This window comes from Gorilla gorilla, chromosome 23, assembly GCF_029281585.2.
Source record: "Gorilla gorilla gorilla isolate KB3781 chromosome 23, NHGRI_mGorGor1-v2.1_pri, whole genome shotgun sequence".
Classification (NCBI taxonomy): Eukaryota; Metazoa; Chordata; class Mammalia; order Primates; family Hominidae; genus Gorilla; species Gorilla gorilla.
In genome coordinates this window covers 38,462,678-38,482,672 of record NC_086018.1, presented here as the reverse complement: position 1 = coordinate 38,482,672, position 19,995 = coordinate 38,462,678, and the positions used below count along the sequence as shown (strand labels likewise).

General features: G+C 41.3%; 1 protein-coding gene across 13 annotated transcripts in view; it reads left to right on the top strand.

The window, feature by feature from the left end:
• MRTFA (myocardin related transcription factor A) overlaps nt 1–19,995 on the top strand; it is a 224,305-nt gene that overhangs the window by 155,870 nt on the left and 48,440 nt on the right. For 10 of the 13 annotated variants that reach the window (XM_019018441.4, XM_063704794.1, XM_055374720.2 and 7 more), the window contains one exon: nt 15,370–15,435. In XM_019018441.4, coding sequence (XP_018873986.3) covers nt 15,429–15,435 — 7 coding nt within the window. In that variant the 5' untranslated portion in view covers nt 15,370–15,428. Of the gene's footprint in view, nt 1–5,681; nt 5,702–7,015; nt 7,133–15,369; nt 15,436–19,995 lie in introns of those variants that run through there. The other 3 variants (XM_055374721.2, XM_055374715.2, XM_055374718.1) reach the window with 3 other exon arrangements.

The following is a 19,995-nucleotide window of genomic DNA, read 5'->3' as shown; positions in this document are numbered from 1 at the left end:
GGAGAGTTCCTGTGTATCCTTGATCCAGTTGCCCCTAATGTTAGCATCTTACATAACTATGGTACATTTGTCAAAACTGAGAGATGAACATTAGTACATTACTGTTAAGTAAACTCCAAACTTCATTTGGATTTCATTCATTTTCCCACTAATGTCGTTTTTCAGTTCCCAGATCCAATCCAGGATACCACATTGCATTTAATCATAAGATTTGTAGATGGTTGGTCAATAGAATCCCGAGGAGAATTTACTTTCCTTTCTTCACCTCCACTTCCTCCTTTTTATCTTAACTTTGGATCTGAATCTCAAGAATTTCAGCAGCTCCTTTCTCTGGCAAAAGATAAATGGACCTTTCTGGATCCTTTAACAACTATTTTGGTATTGATAGCTTAGAATTTCAGGAGCATGCTTTTTTGAACACTCAACTGTATATTTGATTTTAATAATGAATGGGTACTGGTTCTTCTGCCTCTCTCTGAAGCTTGCTCTTTATAATTACCAGAGCCTGCTTCACTGACTACATGTTCCTAAACTGCCTTCCAAAGAAAAATAGTTCCCTTTCCTTTTGTTTCCCCTTTCCTTTTTCATTCCTTTCCCTCCTCTCCTTCCCCTTTCCTTTACCCTTCCTTTCATCTCTCTGCATCCCCCACCCCCGACCCCCACCAAGAACAACTTGGGATGTGATTTAAATAAGCGTGGCTTGATATAAGATCATTTTACCTTGCAGAATAAATTATCTTGTTGGAGGCGTGGTACCAGATTACTTACAGTTCTTACTTTGCCCTAGGGAAAATCTGATGTAAAAGCCTCTAATGAAACATATGTAGTCTGTATTATAATTTTACAAATCACTTTTCATGTACATTGTGGTCTTTTGAGTTTCAAAGGGTATATGGATTAGTTTTCAAAATTGAATTATAGTGAGAAAATTGAGGAAAAAAGATAAAGTTACTTGATTAGGTAGCAACAGAGCTAGGATTGGGACCTCTGTGTTCTGATTCTTTCTCTGATGTCCTTTGGTCTCCCCTTAGAGGTCATTTCTTTTATTTTTTTTATTTTTTTATTTTGAGACCGAGTCTCACTCTGTCACCCAGGCTGGAGGGCAGTGGCGTGATCTCGGCTCACTGCAACCTCTGCCTCCTGGGTTCAAGCTATTCTCCTGCCTCACCCTCCCGAGTAGCTGGGATTACAAGTGCCCGCCACCATGCCCGGCTATTTTTTTTTTTTTTTTTTTTGTATTTTTAGTAGAGACAGGGTTTCACCATGTTGGCCAGGCTGGCCTAGACCTCCTGACCTCACGTGATCTGCCTGCCTTGGCCTCCCAAAGTGCTGGGATTACAGGCATGAGCCACCATGCCTGGCCAGAGGTCATTTCTGTAGGTGTATTGCATTTATTTGGAACTTATATATAAAACCAACCCCACATTCAGTGCTGTTAACCCTTTACCCAGAAATCAGTTGAGTTGACAGTAAACCCTTTCTGGTTAAGGATAGGGCTAATTATAAAATACATTGGGCCTTTACAATGCTTTTGTTTATATTAAAAACAAGCCAGAGAGATGTTTTTGGCGCAGTGTACACTGTGCTTACCCATTCAGGCTAGTTTCACAAGTTGAAGGAAGAAAATATCATGAAAAGGACAAGAGAAACTTAGTGTTTAGGCTGCGTGGTGGCTCATATCTGTACTCCAGCACTTTAGGAGGCCACGGTGGGTGGATCATTTGAGCCCAGGAGTTCAAGACTACCCTGGGCAACAGGCGAAACCCTGTCTGTACAAAAAATTAGCCATTTGTGGTGGTGCGTGCCTGTGGTCCCAGCTACTGAAGAAGCTGAGGCAAGAGGATCAATTGCTTGAGCCCAGGAAGTTGAGGCTGCAGTGAGCCAAGATTGCACCACTGCTCTCCAGCCTGGGTGACAGAGCAAGATCCTATCTCAAAAAACAAAAAAGAAAAGAAACATAATGTTTAGAAATAACATTATATGTAAGAAGCAGGAGAGGAAACAATTCCATTGGATGCTGTAGGACAGGGTAGGGCTCAAGAACCAGAAAGCAAGAGAGGTAATCAAACCAAGTTAGGGAACACAGAGACATCTGTCTTCTCTTTCGTATCTTTTTAGGCTGTATCAGGACAGACTCGTGGGCGCATATTAGTAGGGGTCCAGAGGAGTATTACTTTTGGGGAATGTTATCAGGAAATAGCTTGAAACTTTAATACCAACTGATCATGAAGATAAAATACTTTCAAGACCCCCCCTTTTTTTTTTTTTTTGAGACGGAGTCTCGCTCTGTCGCCCAAGTTGGAGTGCAGTGGCGCGATCTCAGCTCACTGCAAGCTCCGCCTCCCGGGTTCATGCCATTCTCCTGCCTCAGCCTCCCGAGTAGCTGGGACTACAGGCACCCGCCACCACGCCTGGCTCATTTTTTGTATTTTTAGTAGAGACAGGGTTTCACATGTTAGCCAGGATGGTCTCAATCTCCTGACCTCGTGATCCACCCGCCTCGGCCTCCCAAAGTGCTAGGAATACAGGCGTGAGCCACCGTGCCTGGCCGAGACGCCATTTTTATGTACCCTAGTGCTATCCTGCATAGAAAGGATCTTGTTTCTCTTTTTCTCTGACTTCCAGTGTTGGGCAGTACCATCTTTCTGCTCTTATGATAACTGAAAAATACATAACTATTTTAATTGTTGTTTTAAAGAAACAAGCAATTCTTTTTATTTTTAATGTACACATGTGTCTCACACAAAAGGCCAGGTAAGACTTGAATTTGCCAGTAGTAGGGCATGCCCACTCTTGGCATGTGTACTAGCTAATGTTATGCTTGTCTAGATGTTAGTGTCTTTCTTAAAACATTGTAATTATTCACTTTTTTTTTTCAGACGGAGTCTGGCACTGTTGCCCAGGCTGGAGTGCAGGGGCACAATTTCGGCTCACTGCAACCTCCGCCTCCCAGATTCAAGCCATTCTCCTGCCACAGCCTCCCCGGTAGCTGGGATTACAAGCATGCACCACCATACCTGGCTAATTTTTCTATTTTAATTGAGATGGGATTTCACCATGTTGGCCAGGCTGGTCTCGAACTCCTGACCTCAGGTGATCCGCCCACCTCAACCTCCCAACATGCTGAGATTACAGGCGTGAACCACCACCTTAGATGGCTTTTGTATCTTAAAGACAGGGCCAGTTATTAGAGATACAAATCTGTGTAAGACATGGTTCTCATTCTCACAGAACTCCTAGCTCTAATGGATTCAAAGTGAATAATTACAATGTTGGCCGGGCGCAGTGGCTCACACCTGTAATCCCAGCACGTTGGGAGGCCAAGACAGGCGGATCACCTGAAATCAGGAGTTCTAGACCAGCCTGGCCAACATGGTGAAACTTCGTCTCTACTAAAAATACAAAAATTAGTCAGGCGTGGTGGCACACACCTGTAGTCCCAGCTACTCAGATGGCTGAGGCAGGAGAATAGCTTGAACCTGGGAGGTGGAGGCTGCATTGAGCCGAAATCGTGCCACTGCACTCCAGCCTGGGTGACAGAGCAAGATTCCATCTCAGGAAAGAAAAAAAAAAGCCATTTGAATACATGAATTGAATTATGGGAACAATCAAATCAGTTAGGATATAGTGTCTGTTTTCTTTGGAAATACTCTTCACACAAATTAGAACTTAATTTATGTATGTTTCCCTCATGAAACTGTAAACTCACTGAAGGCGGGGCCTTCAGTCACTACTGTATCCCCAGCAACAAACAGAGTATCTGGCATACAGTAGGCCCTCATATTTCTTGAATGAATGTAAGGAAAGAGAGGTTGGGACAAGGAGCTAAGGAAGAACTGAATAAGGCATGGATGTGAGGTAAGTATATGTGCTGACCAACTAGTACATGAACTCTAGAGCATCCAAGCAAGTGAGAGTAAAGTGAGTAAATGACACTGTGTGCCTTAACTTACTTGTTTTTATGACTTCCCCTGAAATCTCTACTTTTCAAAGAGTTTTAGTATCTTAAACAATTGACTGTATATTAATATAAAGAGGAATGTGAAAAGTTTATTATCATATAACATTAAAGAAGGAAATACTGGAGAGTTCAGGGCTCTCTCATATCCTTTTTTCTTTTTCTGTAAAATATTGATCACAACTTGAATTTATTTGTTTGTTGTCATTGATTTGATCTCTGTTGTCCCACTGGACTGAAAGCTTTATGTGAACAGAGATCATAGGTGTATCTAGTACCTAGCACAGGACCTAACACAATAGTATTATGTTGGTGCAAAAATAATTGCAGCTTTTGCCATTAAAAGCAATGACAAAAACCTCAATTACTTTTGTGCCAACCTATAGTTGTTTAGTAAATATTTGTTAGGTGAGTGAATAGAGAAGATCTCTCTCCACACCCTGATTCCCAATCCTTATATTGGTAGTGATGCTGGAAAGTAACCCAGGCAGCAGAACTTGAGTAGCACCTGCTTCTGGGGACACCCTTCACCTACTTTTAACCATGCATTCTAAGAATGAAACTGGTGAGTGTTCTGAACAGCCTTTGGTTCTAATTGATAGGCCATGTGGTTTTACAATTTGGATGCCACTAAATGATTTTTCAGGCATATAGGATAAATAGAATGCAAAATACACCAGTAAAATAGGTATAATTCACTGTTGCAAAGATGGGTATTTCTAATTATCTGCATGCTGAGCTTCACTTAAGGCTAGCACCCAACCTGTTCCTTCTCTGACCTTCCTGGTAAAACACATTCCCTAGTTTGAAGCTAAAAGTATTGGTGTCTGTTGCTGAATTAAGTTGCATTTGCTTATTTTTTCTGGGACTGGTGCCTGAAAATTAGAGAAAAAATATACCAATTATTAGCAGATCAAGCTTTAGGAATTTATAGGAGGCTATGAACTTAGAGTAAGGAAATACTATCTGAAACTACTTTTAACGGTTAATATTGGCTGGGTACAGTGGCTCACACCTGTAATCCCAGCACTTTGGGAGGCCGAAGTGGGAGGATTAACTGAGCCCAGGAGTTCGATACCAGTCTGGGCAACAGTGAGACCTCATCTCTACAAAAAAATTTAAAAATTAGCTGGGTGTGGTGGTACAAGTCTGTAATCCCAGCTACTCAGGCGGCTGAAGTGGGAGGATTGTTTGAGCCTGGTGGGTCAAGGCTGCGGTGAGCCGTGATCATACCACTGCACTTCAGCCTGGACAACAGAGTGAGAACCTGTCTCAAAAAAAATAAAAACCAGTTAATATTTATTAGTAAATGTACTACACTGTATATAAAAGAGAACTTAGAAGATACTGCATCATATCGTATGCATTAAATTTAGATAGAAAATTCACAGAAGTGCATCTAGAGATAACAGATTTTATCTCTTTATTGGGTTGTTCTGTAGCCATTTTCTTCCCCTTGACAAACCTTTAGTGGTAGTCTACAAATACATTTTATGGAAGAAATATGTTGGAAAATGAAATTTCTCTCCTGTTGGAAACTTTTGAACAAATTAACAATTTTTAGCCAGAGCTTGAGGGTCCATTTTCACTGCTCTTTGTCCTCTGCTCCAGGAGCTATGTGTGAATTTGTTGTGGTCTCTGTTGCCCTGTGTCCTGCAGGTCCTGGGAGGTCCATAGCTAAGATGCCAGGACACCATGGAAGCTGGGAAATGTGTTGATAATTTGTGACAGTGGATATCCCTGGTCTGTATCCTGTTCTCTAGATGTCTGAGTTTAATGCTAAACTTCATGAGATGGGAGTTGACACCTCCTAGAAGTGTTCACATGATTGTTTATTAAATTATTCGTTTGTTAAAAAGGAATTTGAGAAAAAAATTATTTGTTATTCATTCTTAAGTTTTTCAATGTGAAAAAATATTAAAAATGATCATGGAAATAATAACATGTTTATTGTCAAAAAATTTTAACTTAAAAACTGAATCATTGTTCAAAACACAGCAAAAGATGATGTGCCTTAAAACAGTATCAGAGGAAAGGCTACTTACTGCTTATTAGGTGGATTAAACCTGCTTCGCACTATTTACTTGCCATGATCTATCATTGGCATCACGAACATGGGTGGAGCATATTTAATTTCTCTATATAAAGTAAGCTTAAATTAGGCCAAATTAGCATTACATAGGGTAGCTCTTGACATGGCATTGCATTAGAATTACCTGCTAAGCTTTTTAAAGAGATGAGGTCTAGGCCCCATTCCAGACCAATTAAAAACCTTCCCAGATGATTTCATTGTGAAGGGTAAGGGTTGAGAATCACTGGAATGAGAGAAGGATTACAAGGATAAGGATACAGAATATTTGGTTCCAGTCCTGGCTTCATTTCCTAGTATTTTGTTGAGGAATTTTGTGTCTTTATTAATAAGGCATATTCACCTGTAGTTTTGTTTTGATGTCTTTCTCTGGCTTTGGAATCAGAGAATAATACCAGCTTCATTAAATGAGTTGGGGAGGTGTTTTCTCCTCTGTTTCCTGGAAGAGTTTGTGAATGATTGGTATTCTTTTTAATTTTTAATTTATTTTTTTGAGACGGTTTTGCTCTGGCACCCAGGTTGGAGTGCAGTGGTGTGGTCTCAGCTCACTACAGCCTCGACCTCCCAGATTCAAGTGATTTTCCTGCCTCAGCCTCCAGAGTAGTTTGGACAACAGGCACTTGCCACCATGCCTGGCTCATTTTTGTAGAGGCAGTTTTGCCATGTTGCCCAGGCTGGTCTCGAACTCCTGAGCTCAAGCAATCCTCCTACCTGGGCCTCCCAAAGTGCTGGAATTACAAGCATGAGCTACCATGCCCAGCCAGTATTAATTCTTAAGTATTTGGAGAAATATGTCAGCGAAGCCTTCTGGACCTGGGCTTTTCTTTGTGGGAAGATTACTATTTCAGTCTCTTTACTTGTTATACGTCTATTCCGATGTTCTATTTCTTTCTTCAATTTCAGTAATTTATGCCTTCCTAGGAATTTGACCATTGCATTTCTTTTTCTTTTTCTTTTTTTGAGATGGAGTCTTGCTCTGTTGCTCAGGCTGGAGTGCAGTGGCATGATCTCGGCTCACTGCAACCTCTGCCTCCCAGGTTCAAGCGATTCTCTTGCCTCAGCCTCCCAAATAGCTGGGATTACAGGTGCGTGCCACCACATCTGGCTAATTCTAGTATTTTTTTTTTAATAGAAACAGGGCTTTGTCATGTTGGCCAGGCTGGTCTTGAACTCCTGACCTCAGGTGGTCCACCCGCCTTGGCTTCCCAAAGTGCTGGGATCACAGGTGTGAGCTACCACACCCGGCCTCCTTTTGCATTTCTGATTTTTGTATGTATTTTCTGTTTTTTTCTGGGCAGTCTAGGTAAAGGTTTATCAATTTTGTTCTTTTCAAACAACAAACTTTTATGACTATTGATTTTCTCTGTTGTTTTTGGGTTTTTTTTTGTTTTGTTTTTTGAGACGGAATCTCGCTCTTTCAGCTAGGCTGGAGTGCAGTGGCATGATCTCAGCTCACTGTAACCTCCGCCTCCCGGGTTCAAGTGATTCTCCTGCCTCAGCCTCCCGAGTAGCTGGGACTACAGGCGCCTGTTGCCACACCTGGCTAATTTTTGTATTTTTAGTAGAGACAGGGTTTCACCATATTGGCCAGGCTGGTCTCGAACTCCTGACCTCAGGTGATCTGCCTTTCTCGGCGTCCCAAAGTGCTGGGATTACAGGCGTGAGCTACCGCACCTGGCCTGTTTTTCTGTTTTCTGTATCATTGCTTACCACTTTAATTTCCTTTTTTCTACTTACCATGGTTTAATTTGCTCTTTTCCTAGTTTCCTTTTTTAAAATTAGCTGAATTTCATATTCATCTAGTTTCTTAAGGTAAAGGCTTACTGCATGTATTTCAGATCTTTTCCAGTGTAGGCTGTGAATTTTCTAATATAAACCTATGAGTTTCTCTCTAAGCACTGTTTCAGCTGTATTCCAGAAATTTTGATAAATTGTTTAGTTCAAAGTACTTTCTAATTTCTCTCATTCTCTTTTGACCCATTGGCTGTTTAAGGGTGTGCTCTTTAATTTCTGCATATTTATGAATTTCCCAAATTTTCTTTTGCTGTTTATTATGTTTCTGTGTATATGTATATACGTATATACGTATATATGTATATACGTATATACGTGTGTATATATGTATATACGTATATACGTGTGTATATATGTATATACGTATATACGTGTGTATATATGTATATACGTATATACGTGTGTATATATGTATATACGTATATACGTGTGTATATATGTATATACGTATATACGTGTGTATATATGTATATACGTATATACGTGTGTATATATGTATATACGTATATACGTGTGTATATATATGTGTGTGTATATATATGTATATACATATATATATATATAAAATTTTGGAGATGGGGTCTTGCTGTGTCACCCAGGCTAGAATGCAGTGGTACAATCTCGGCTCACTGCAACGTCCACCTCCAGGGTTCAAGCAATTCTACTACCTCAGCCTCCTGAGTAGCTGGGATTATAGGCACCCGCCACCATGCTTGCCTAATTTGTGTATTTTTAGTGGAGACAGGGTTTCACCATGTTGGCCAGGCTGGTCTTGAACTCCTGACCTCAGGTGATCCACCTGTCTTGGCCTCCCAAAGTGCTGGGATTACAGGCGTGAGCCACTGCGCCCAGCCATATATTCTTTATATACATAATATTTATAGAGATGGGGGTCTTGCTATTTAGCCCAGGTTGGTCTCTGACTCCTGGCCTCAAGCGATTTTTCTGCTTCAGCCTCCCAAAGTGCTGGGGTTATAGGTGTGAGCCACCATGCCTGGCCTGTTTTTGATTTCTAATTTAATTCCATTGTCATCACAGAATGATTTTAATCCTTTTAAATGTACTGAAACTTGTTTTATTGCTTGGTATGTGTTGTGACCTGGGGAGTGTTCCATGTGTGCTTGAACAGAGTGTATATTCTGCCATTGTTAGGTGGAGTGTTCTATATGTTTGTTAATTCTATTTGGTTGATGGTGTAGTTCAAGTCCTATATATCTGCATTAGTCTGTTTTGGGTTGCTAAAAGGGGTACATGAGGCTGGTTAATTTATAAAGAAAAGAGGTTTATTTAGCTCATGGTTTTTCAGGCTGTACAAGCATTGCACCAGCATCTGCTCAGCTTCTAGAGAGGCCTCAGGAAGCTTTTACTTATGACGGAAGGCAAAGGGGGAGCAGGAGTGTCACATGGCGAGAGAGGGAGCAAGAGAGATCCCATGCTCTTTTAAACAACCAGCATGCACATGAGCTAAAAGAGTGAGAACTCATTACTTGCAGGGAGGGCACCAAGCCACTCCCAGGGCATCTGCCCCCATGACCCAGACACTTCCCACTAGGCCCTGCCTCCAACATTGGGGATCATATCTCAGCATGAGGTTTGGAGGGGGCACACATTTGAACTGTTTCAATATCCTTACTAATTTCTACCTAGTTGTTCTGTCTATTGTTGAGAGTGAGGTAGATTGCGATTTTTAGAGGAGATAAACTCAAATACTCCTTATTCAAAGTTAGTTAAATAAGCACCATGCAATTTATTAAAATGTAGAAATGCTCTAGTATTAGTTGTACCTTACAAATGCCAGAAATGACATCTATTAATTTACTTTCTAGTATACTGGGGCTATTTTAATGTTTTTAGTATGAAGGTCATTGTTAATTCTCATGAAAACTGATGCTTTCAAACTTGGCTCCAACCAGACCAGTCTTTCAGTTGATTGTTTCTGGATAGCAATTTCCCCCCTGAAGTATGACAGCCTCCAGAGTTGGAAGCCAAATATCTGAGTGGGGGAAGAGAAAAGATTTTTTGAGAAGGCTTGTCCGCATTTTGGTCTCCTCAAGCATATAAACCTCATTAATTTTCAAATGCAGCACTGTTTTGGCTGGCATATAATTTCTAGTCCAGGGGCATTTCCTTTACTCATCAACAAGTTTGTTTTGGAGCCTTTTCTAACATAAATATTCTGAAAAGTGGTGGCCAAGTTTATTGTCATTTGATTAGAAGTTTCATGAGAAAAAGACTTGTCAGTATTCCTGAGTTACAGCTCAGTTAATGAAATGTCCCTACAGTCTGAGAATCTTCCTTGAGAGGACTTAGCTGGGCAAAAGATTATGTGGAGGGAGGGGTCTTGTTTTTTTGCTGTCCTGTTCTTCCCATACTAACCCCACCTTCCTATTCTTTTCTACTTCCTCATAATTTATACTTTATCTTCTGATTGTAGAAGTCTTGGTGGAATCAATACATGTATAAGGTAGGAACAGCTACCAACTGCATGTTTCCTTTCCATGAAATCCAGGACAAATGACCGGTGGAAGAGCTAGGCTTGAGAACTCCACTTCTTACTCCTTTCTTGTTCCAGTCTTGATTGACCCAGCTGTTTGATGTGTTCATTTCTTGGGTATTACCCCTCGAATCCTATCAATATCCTTCCATGGTCTTACAGGGCAGAGATATATTAAGGTCACTCCTTGGCTTTTCCCCCACCCCCAAAGTAGCTAGTTATTCAAATAGCAATTGATGCCTTTGTTTGAGGCAGGTAAAAAACTTGATTATTTCCATGGAGAGTGGAGAACCTAGGGTTTTTCACTTTATGGTTGGGTTTCTTTTCTTTTTATTCCATTCTTTTCTGGCAGGCAACTCAGTTGATTCACCACACATCAGCTCTAAAGACTGATCTTTAGAGCTTTTGTTCATCTATATATAGGTTGTTCACACAGGCCCATTTAGAAACATGATATATTAAATTTGTGGAAATCAGTAACAGTAAAGGATTAAAGACTTATGCTTGTATACAAATAAATATTTTTGTTGAGTCTTTATTGGCTTGGGGAATGATGAGCAAATCTAAGTAGTGATATACAATGACATAGAAAGATGTCAAAATTCCTACTCTCCTAAATCTCCATAGGCTTATACTGTCTGTGAAAAATCATCATTTGTTTCAGATATTTCTCGGTGAGAGTGGATGTGTATTAAATTTATGGCCTCTGAAATTTATTCCTGATTTTGGTAACTTTGGCAGTGAACACAGAACATATGGCTCTGTGGTATTTACTGAAAGTAGGTTATTAAATAATTGCTTCTAAAATGAATAATCCTAAGGTCTGGAAATGTAAAGTCATTTTGTTTAGAACGCTTAGAATTAAGAGGAATTAATAGACCAAGGAAACAAAACCTCCATATAAACAGCTGTTTCTTTGTAGTTGGAAGTCTTAGACGATGGATCATTTTTAGTCTACACAGATAAACATAAAGCAGATAAATTATAAAACAAAATGAATTATAGGTTGACTGCCATAATTCTGAGTTTACTGCTTCAGTCTTTTTTCCCCCTCTTTGTAACCATTGAAGGTTATGCAGTGCATAAAACAACACATACCTAAATCAGGTTATTGCAGTACCCAAGATGATACTGATACAGGATAATTCTGTTATTTGAGTGGGGAACTTTGTCAGATGTCAGATAAGCACAGAGTTCAAAGTTAACTCCTGGGAGGGACAAGATGGAATTTTCAGATAACTGAACTTTAATTTAATTCAGTTTTAGAGATGGAAAAGGTTTATTAGATAAGCTTTCCTCTTTGTACTGGAGCTGTATATGTGTGTGTATAAATATATATGTATATATACATGCATAATATATACACGGTTGTATATATGTGTATGTATATATAAGCTGAATATGCCTTTACTGTAATCTCCACAGAAAACTTGAATCAAATTTATTAAATGTGTTAGCTTTCATAAATTTAAATTTTTGTGTTCATGAAGCAAGAAGTTTTTCAATCAAGAAGTTTATGTAATATCCCTATGGCCCTATTTATATATGGTTTACTTAAGAAGGCTAGTGGTTAATATTTCAAAATTATTCTTGGATAATAGCCATTGCTTATGTTATTGTTTCTTTGAAGTGTTCAGACTTACTGAATTGCATTGTTCCCTTATTCTCTGAAATAAAATTAATTTGTCACATTTAATAATTTTCTAACAGTTCATCTTATACTGGGCTTTAGAAACACTCTAAAAGATGACAATTATTTGCCCTTTTATCCCTCTTAGATTTTATCCTGCTTGGCTCTCCTTTTTCTTTCTGACAAAGAGGCACATTGCATATGATCAGGTGCCTCCACTTTAGAGTCACAGAAATGTGGGTATGAATCCTAGTTCCAGCACCTTTGAGCTGTGTGACAGAAGGCAAACTTTTAAAGGTCTGATTCTTAGTTTCCTCATCTGTAAAATGGAGATAATAACTGTAGCATCCTCACAGGGCTTTTTTAAAGGATTAAATAAGTTAAAAGCATGACAGTCACTTAACACAGGGTCTGACACATAGTAGCACACTCATTTATTATTTGTGTTTTATTAATGCAATTATTGTTGCTGATCTATGGTTATAATTTTTTTCTGAAATCAACTTCCTAGAGTAAATTTGTTTTACTGAAGTTGATCACCTGAATTCCTTTCACTCTGGTCGAACCATCCGTTTTAGCCCCTTTGTCTGTCTCACCAGAGAATAAACCCAGGTGATCACACTCCACTCCTGTTATCACAGTAGAGCAGGCTTTCAGAAGATCCTAGAGAGGCAAAGTAAGGAGCCCAGGTTTTGGAATCAGAATGCTTGTCTCCAAATCCTGTTCTACCTCTTATTAGTGGGATAGCCTTAGGTGTATTACTTAAACCTGCTGGGCCTCACTTTGCTTCTCTGTAAAATAGGATTAATAATACCTGTCTTGGCCAGGCACAGTGCCTCACACCTGTAATCTCAGCACTTTTGGGAGGCTGAGACGGACAGATCACTTCAGCCCAGGAGTTTAAGACCAACCTGGGCAACATGGTGAAACCCTGTATCTACAAAAAAATAAAATAAAAAATTACCGGGCATGGTGTCATGCACCTATAGTTCCAGCTACTCCAGAGGCTGAGGTGGGAGGATCTGTTGAGCCAGGGACGTCTAGGCCTTGGTGAGCTGAGATCGTGCCACTGCACTCCAGCCTGGGTGACAGAGTGAGACCTTGTCTCAAAAAATAAAACACCAAAATGTATCTTCATATGGCTGTTACGAAGAGTAAGTAAGTTAAAATATAAAGGAATGTAAAACAGTGTCTGGCACAGAGTATGTGCGTCATAAATGTCAGCTATTATTGTAGCTCCTGCTGTTTTTATCGATTTAGTTCTCCAAGGCTTTGTTCTTAACAATGTTAATTTGTAAAATAATAATAGCCTCTTGGTTCAGTTTCTCAGACTCTTTGTAACATCCTTTTGAGATCCAGTTCAGTACAAGAAACCATTGTTGAATGCCTACTATGTATTAAGTGCTATGGGGGACATATATCAGTAAGGGATATTCTCTTCTCTCCAGGAACTTATAAACTGGTAGGAGAAGTAAGATGTTCAAGGGCTACTATTACACAAGGCAAAATATTATACTTTTTCCTAACATATAAAAGGTAGCTCACAGGAGGCCTAGAGTAACTGAATGCTGTGGAGTGAGTGGGGGAAGTTCAGATGAACAGGGTAGGCATTTCCAGGTGAAGTGAATAAAAGAGGTAGGAAAAAATTCACGGTACTTGAGGAAGAGTAACTGGCCAGCCTTGATTAAGGTAACTTGAAATGGGAGAGAGACACTACAGGCAAGGACACAGCCAGGGAGCTACCACTGCAGCATGGGAAAACATGGCAGGGTAAAATTGATAAGAGGGGAGTGTGAGTGTGAGGAGGTAGAGTTGAAGTTGGCCCAGACATTTAAAAAATACTGGGAAAGATAGTGATATCATTAAAGAAGTAAGAAGGATGGGAAGGGGATTAGGTTTTTGGGAGGAAAACAAGTTTGGCTTTGGATCTGCTGAATTTGAGATGTAGGCAGGCGCATGGTTATGGTTCTGCGATTCTTGGACGCCTCCCTAAAAGCTGCTCTGTGGATAGAAAAAGGCAGATATTAAGATGATTCCCAGTAGATTCTGGTTACTCTCAGATGTGACTTGGAAGGCCCCTACACCTGAAGACTTAATTATGTAAGGAGGCTTTCCTTGGCCCGTGGGATCCTCCTAACCCTCCTCCTCTGAACATTTTCTTTTTTTTGTTTTTTTTTTTTTTTAGACGGGGTCTTGCTCTGTCGCCCAGGCTGGAGTGCAGTGGCATGATCTCAGCTCACTGCAACCTCTGCAGTTTCTCATTTAGTCTCTGAATGACAGCTGTGCCATCGTCATTCTGTGTAGTTTGTAGTTGTAACACCCTTTAGGTTTAACTGGCTTTTGAAAGAAAGATAGTTGATTTTTTTTTTTTTTTTTTTTCCCCTGAGACAGCGTCTCACTCTCGTTACCCAGGCTGGAGTGAGAGAGAGTAGTGTGATCTCGGCTCACTGCAACCTCCGCCTCCCAGGTTCAAGCAATTCTCCTGCCTCAGCCCCCTGAGTAGCTGGGACTACAGGCGCGCACCACCACACCCGACTAATTTTTGTATTTTTAGTATAGACGGGGTTTCACTGTCTTGGCCAGGCTGGTCTCGAACTCCTGACCTTGTGATCCGCCCGCCTCGGTCTTCCAAAGTGCTGGGATTACATGTAGGCATGAGCCACTGTGCCTGGCTGATAGTTGATTTTTAACTTTAAAAAAATCCCTATTAAGTTTTTTCATTAAGCAGTATTGCCAGAGTGAAAATAAGAGAAACACCCATCAGTCTCCCCTGGCCCGGATGTGCTTTGAGTCATCTAGCTCAATTGTTTCACCTCAACAGAAAAGGCTCTAAGTGAAGAGAAAGAAGAAAAACAGAGGCATATTAATGGTAAAATATTTTCTAGGCTAGAAAAAGGCATTGCTTGGTGAAATGGCTATAATTTTTAGATACAAAAGAAAAAGAGTTTACAAATAGTACTTCCTGATCTGTGTGAGTAGTTCTTTCATTCACTATACTTATGGTGGTAAACATTTGTTAAGCGTAGAGCATCTGGAAAGCTTTTTTTGCTGGGTGATGGTCCTCGTTATGATATTTTGAGTTTGGAATAGGTGTTTTTAAAAAAGTTTTAGGAGGAGGACTCAGTGTTTTGGAGGTTTTGAGCAAAAGGCAAGACTCTGATGCTTTGTGGATTGTTATCGCCCTGCAAGACCCTTCGCAACTTCCTCTCACCGCCCACAGCAGAATACGGAAACTCTGCTGTATCAGGCCACTTCTGCAATTACAGACAGTTGCACTTCAAGGGGACCCTTCTTTCACACTACATCCTTCTGTTTTTAGACTTTTTTTGCATTTGAAAATGTGTTTTTTGAGGTGGAATACCCAACTGACCCCTCATCTCTCCTCTCTCTCTGCTGCCCTGCAGTGCTACAGTTGAAACTCCAGCAGCGCCGGACCCGGGAAGAACTGGTGAGCCAAGGGATCATGCCGCGTAAGTGCCTCTCTCAGCATTTGGTAGATTGCTTTTAGGATATGGCTGTGTTCACCGAGTATGCCATGGGAAGCATCTAACATAAAACAAGGATGATGAGTTTTATTTTCCACTCTCTTCTTTCTCATGACTTTCCAAGTTTAGAGCTCAATCACTAAATAGTTAAGATAACTAATTGATCAAGTTCAGTGAAACAAACTGTGTTTAAAGGGTCAAACCTGGTTTAAATTGGGTGTAAAGGGTGCCACTGAATTTTCCTTTACTTTGGAATTGCACCTTTAAAAGGGTTTTCACTCTGTTATACTTCCCTTTATAGGAGGGGCAGATCTTGAGCTGGGGTATTGTGAGGAAGAACCACTTCTCGCATATGCTTTGCCTTCATGTTCTGGTTCTTAGGAAGAGAAACCTCTTTTCTGGTATTTTGAATCAACCACAGTTTTATGTAGAGTGAGATCCTGAGATACTCTAAGGCTGGCCTGGGCATGAGCATGGCTGAGTAGAGTCGTTGATGGCGCTATCACAGCACCGGGCTCAGTGGGTGCAGAAGTCCATCCCTTAGGGGAAAAATGAAACCAAACCTTGGAATCTGTTAGAAGTAAGGAAATTTGCCTTTAATACCAACAGCATTATAAACGGAGCTGAAACTGGAGCTGGTGAGGTTTTGATCTTTCTGACATTTCTTTTTTAAATCATCAGCAGAGAACATAGGCTCTCTCTCTTTTCTGTTTGTGTGTTATCACTACTTGGATACACTGTAAGTCAAAAAACAATCATACAACTTCTGGCTTCATGGTGGGAGGACTGATGTTTTTCACTTTAACTCATTGTCTGCTGGCTGACTGCTACCATATTTTCCTAGCTCTCATTCATTCATTCATTCATTCAAAATCTTTGAGTACCTAATATGTGATAGTTGATGCAGCAAGATAAATCTGGCTCTTGCTCTCAGGTGATTTATATTTAGAAGGGCAAGACTGGTAGTAGACAAGAAATTTCAGAGCAGGGATCACCTTGAAATGCAGTTGGTAAGTTCAGAGCCTGGTAAGTACTATCAAGTAAATTAACTGATTGGTGTGTTAATAAGTAATAGGAATAAGATGGGGTCACTTCGAATAAGATGTTCAAGAAAGGCCTCACTGAAGAGGAAAGATTTGAGCTGAGATCTAAAGGATCAGATGAAGCTGGCCATTCAGAAAGCAGGAAGAGGGCTCAGAGAGAAGAAAAAGCAAGTGTCTGGGCCTGGTGCAGGCCAGAAGTTGGTGTGTTTGGAGATCATCAAGTAAGCCAGTGTGGCTGGGGCATGGTGGAGAGAGAGAAGGGGCAAGTGAAGATGGGTAAGGTGGGCAGGGCTAGAGCCAGGGCATTATCACCCACATGGAGGAGGTGGATTTGGCTTTTAATTTAATTTTATTTTTTTTAAGACGGAGTCTTCCTCTGTTGCCCAGGCTGGAGTGCAGTGGCACAATCTGGGCTCACTGCAAGCTCCGCCTCCTGGGTTCACGCCATTCTCCTGCCTCAGCCTCCAAGTAGCTGGGACTACAGGTGCCCACCACGGCGCCTGGCTAATTTTTTTTTTTTTTTTTTTTTTGTATTTTTAGTAGAGACGAGGTTTCACCGTATTAGCCAGGTTGGTCTCGATCTCCTGGTCTCGTGATCCTCCTGCCTCAGCCTCCCAAAGTGCTGGGATTACAGCCTGAGCCACTGTGTCCGGCCTTCATTTTAATTTTTAAGAGATGGGGTCTTGCTGTGTTGCCAAGGCTGGACTCAACCTCCTGGGCTCAAGCAATCCTTCTACCTCAGGCTCCTTAGTGGCAGAGACTACTGGTGTGCATCACCATGCCCAGCTGGATTTGGTTTTAAGTGCAATGGGAAGCCATTGAAGGCTTTTAAGCAAGTCAGAATGGACCTACCACAATAGTGATAGGGTCCATTTCTAAGAGAACCTTATAACAAGTGTAAGAAGCCTGGGGTCTATTTCTTTTAACTTTTTTTTTTTTTTTTTTTTTTTTTTTGAGACAAGTTCTTGCTCTGTCATCCAGGCTAAAGTGCAATGGCATGATCATGGCTCACTGCAGCCTCCACCTCTCTGGCTTTCAAGCAGATCTTCCCACCTCAGCCTCCTGAATAGCCCTGGGACTATAGGTGTGAGCCATCATGCCTGGCTAATTATTTTTACTTTTTATAGAGATGGAGTCTACCTGTGTTGCTCAGACTGGTCTTGAACTCCTGAGCTCAAGCGATCCTCCTGCCTAACCCTCCCAAGGTGCTGGGATTACAGGTGTGAGCCACCTTGCCCGGCTTGGGGTCTATTTCTGTCCTAAACATCAGCCCAGGGAGCTTAAGTCCCAAATTAATCTTTTTGTTTACTGCAGTCCACTGCCAGACTATTTACCTACATTATGCTGTCTTCTGTGGCCCTCCAGTGAAGGAATCTCTACCCCCAGTTCTTAAAGTGTTAGGTGGCTTGTTCATTGTATCAGCAATGTGATCAGGTAAGGCAATGCTGTGCTTTACAATACACTCCAAACCTCCCAGTCCATACTGTGGAGAAACAAGATAGCTACCCAGTTTCTCATCTACTTGTCCCTTTCACCAAGGACATCATATACTTAGTGTCTACTTTGTGCCTAGGGTAGTCCTAGATGCTACCAAGATTAAAGAACTAAGAGGCATGGTACCTGCCCTCAAGACACTGAACAGCCAAAATTTGGGCTGCCAAAACGTACCCATACACAAAATAAAGAGCAATTCAGTGCTGACACATGGGCTACTAACTGTAATTACAGCACTAATTCTGAGAGCATAATGCTACTTCTCAGGACCTGTAGTATGTTCAGGGTCTAAAAGCAGTGCACAGATTGAGTGCCCTGCTTTCTTTTTCCTGTCTTTCCTGTAGTAACAGGGGCTACTGGAGATCATTGTTTAATAGGATTTATCTATTAGTCTCCTTACTTAGCATTTCTTGTAATATTCTATGTTGTTAAGACAAATGGGCCAGGCGCGGTGACTCACACCTATAATCCCAGCACTTTGGGAGGCCGAGGAGGGTGGATCACCTGAGGTCAGGAATTCCAGACCAGCCTGGCTAACATGGTGAAACCCCATCTCTACTAAAAATACAAAAATTAGCCATGCATGGTGGCGTGCCTGAGAGGCTGAGGCAGGAGTATTGCTTGAACCTGGGAGGCGGAGGCTGCAGTGAGCCGAGTCTGCACCACTGCACTCCAGCCTAGGCAACAGCGAGACCCCGTCTCAAAAAGACAAATGATGCTTTGGTTATTGCGGTTATCTGCTTATATGCTTGTATCTCCTGCTAGACTATGATCTCCTTGAGAAAGTATCATTCATGTATATATATATATGTGTGTGTGTGTGTGTATATGTGTGTGTGTGTGTGTATATATATATATACATATATATTTTATCAGTCCCGTCCCCAGTGCCTGGCACTGAATGAAGGAATGAATGAAGACAGCCAGTTGTAAAGTGCAGTGTGTGCATGTGTGTATGAGAGAGAGAGTCTGACAAACTGAAATAGATACCGCTCTATTGAAAACCTGTTGGAATTCTGGGCATGGAGTTTGAAACAACACTCCCATTCTGTCAGGAGCCTGGATTCTAAAATTGTCCTGAATATCTAATTGTATGCTTTGGGTTGTTCTCTGTGTCTGTGAAGTGAGAATAATTGCCTTTCCTGTGGGAATAGAAATGACCTGCTTCTATGAGAATATTGCATTTTCCCATATACCAAGATCCACCTTCAGCTATGGACATAGTCTTGTTATCAGCTTTTCTAGAGAAGGAAGTAGGTAAGAAATGCTTAGATTATGAGAGAGAATGTTGAGGACTGGGAATAGTTTCAGGTGTGAATTTCCTCCTCATTTACGTCCCTGTTGGTACATGGATAGGGTCTGGTGTTCCCAAAAACGAGGCTCTTTTTTTTTTTTTTTATTTACCAGACCCCTACCTAGTGAGTAACCCTCCCTCACCACTACCCTGTGTCCCCCAACTCCTTTTGTAATCTCCAACATCCTCTGCTGCCCCAACACCCTGTCATCCTGCTGACTCCCACTAACCCCACTCCTCACCCTCCACTCCATATCTTTTTCTTTTTTTTTTTTTTTTTTGAGACAGAGTCTCACTGTGTCGCCTAGGCTGGAGTGCAGTGGCGCGATCTCGGCTCACTGCAGCCTCCGCCTCCTGGGTTCAAGCAATTATCTCGCCTCAGCCTTCCCGAGTAGCTGGGACTATAGGTGTGCACCACCATACCCAGCTAATTTTTGTATTTTAGAGATGGAGTTTCGCCATGTTGGCCAGGGTGGTCTCGAACTCCTGACCTCAAGTGATCTGCCCACCTCGGCCTTCCAAAGTGCAGAGATTACAGGCATGAGCCTCCACGCCCGGCCAGCCTGAGGTGTTTCTGAAAACAGCTCTCAGATTTAAGTTTGTTGTACAACTTAGGAGGTAGGCAGAGCCCTCAAGCCGAGGGAATGGGCACGTTAGTTATGGCTGTATTTTGTCTCATCATTTCTGGTTGATATCTTTTATCAAATTCTTCTC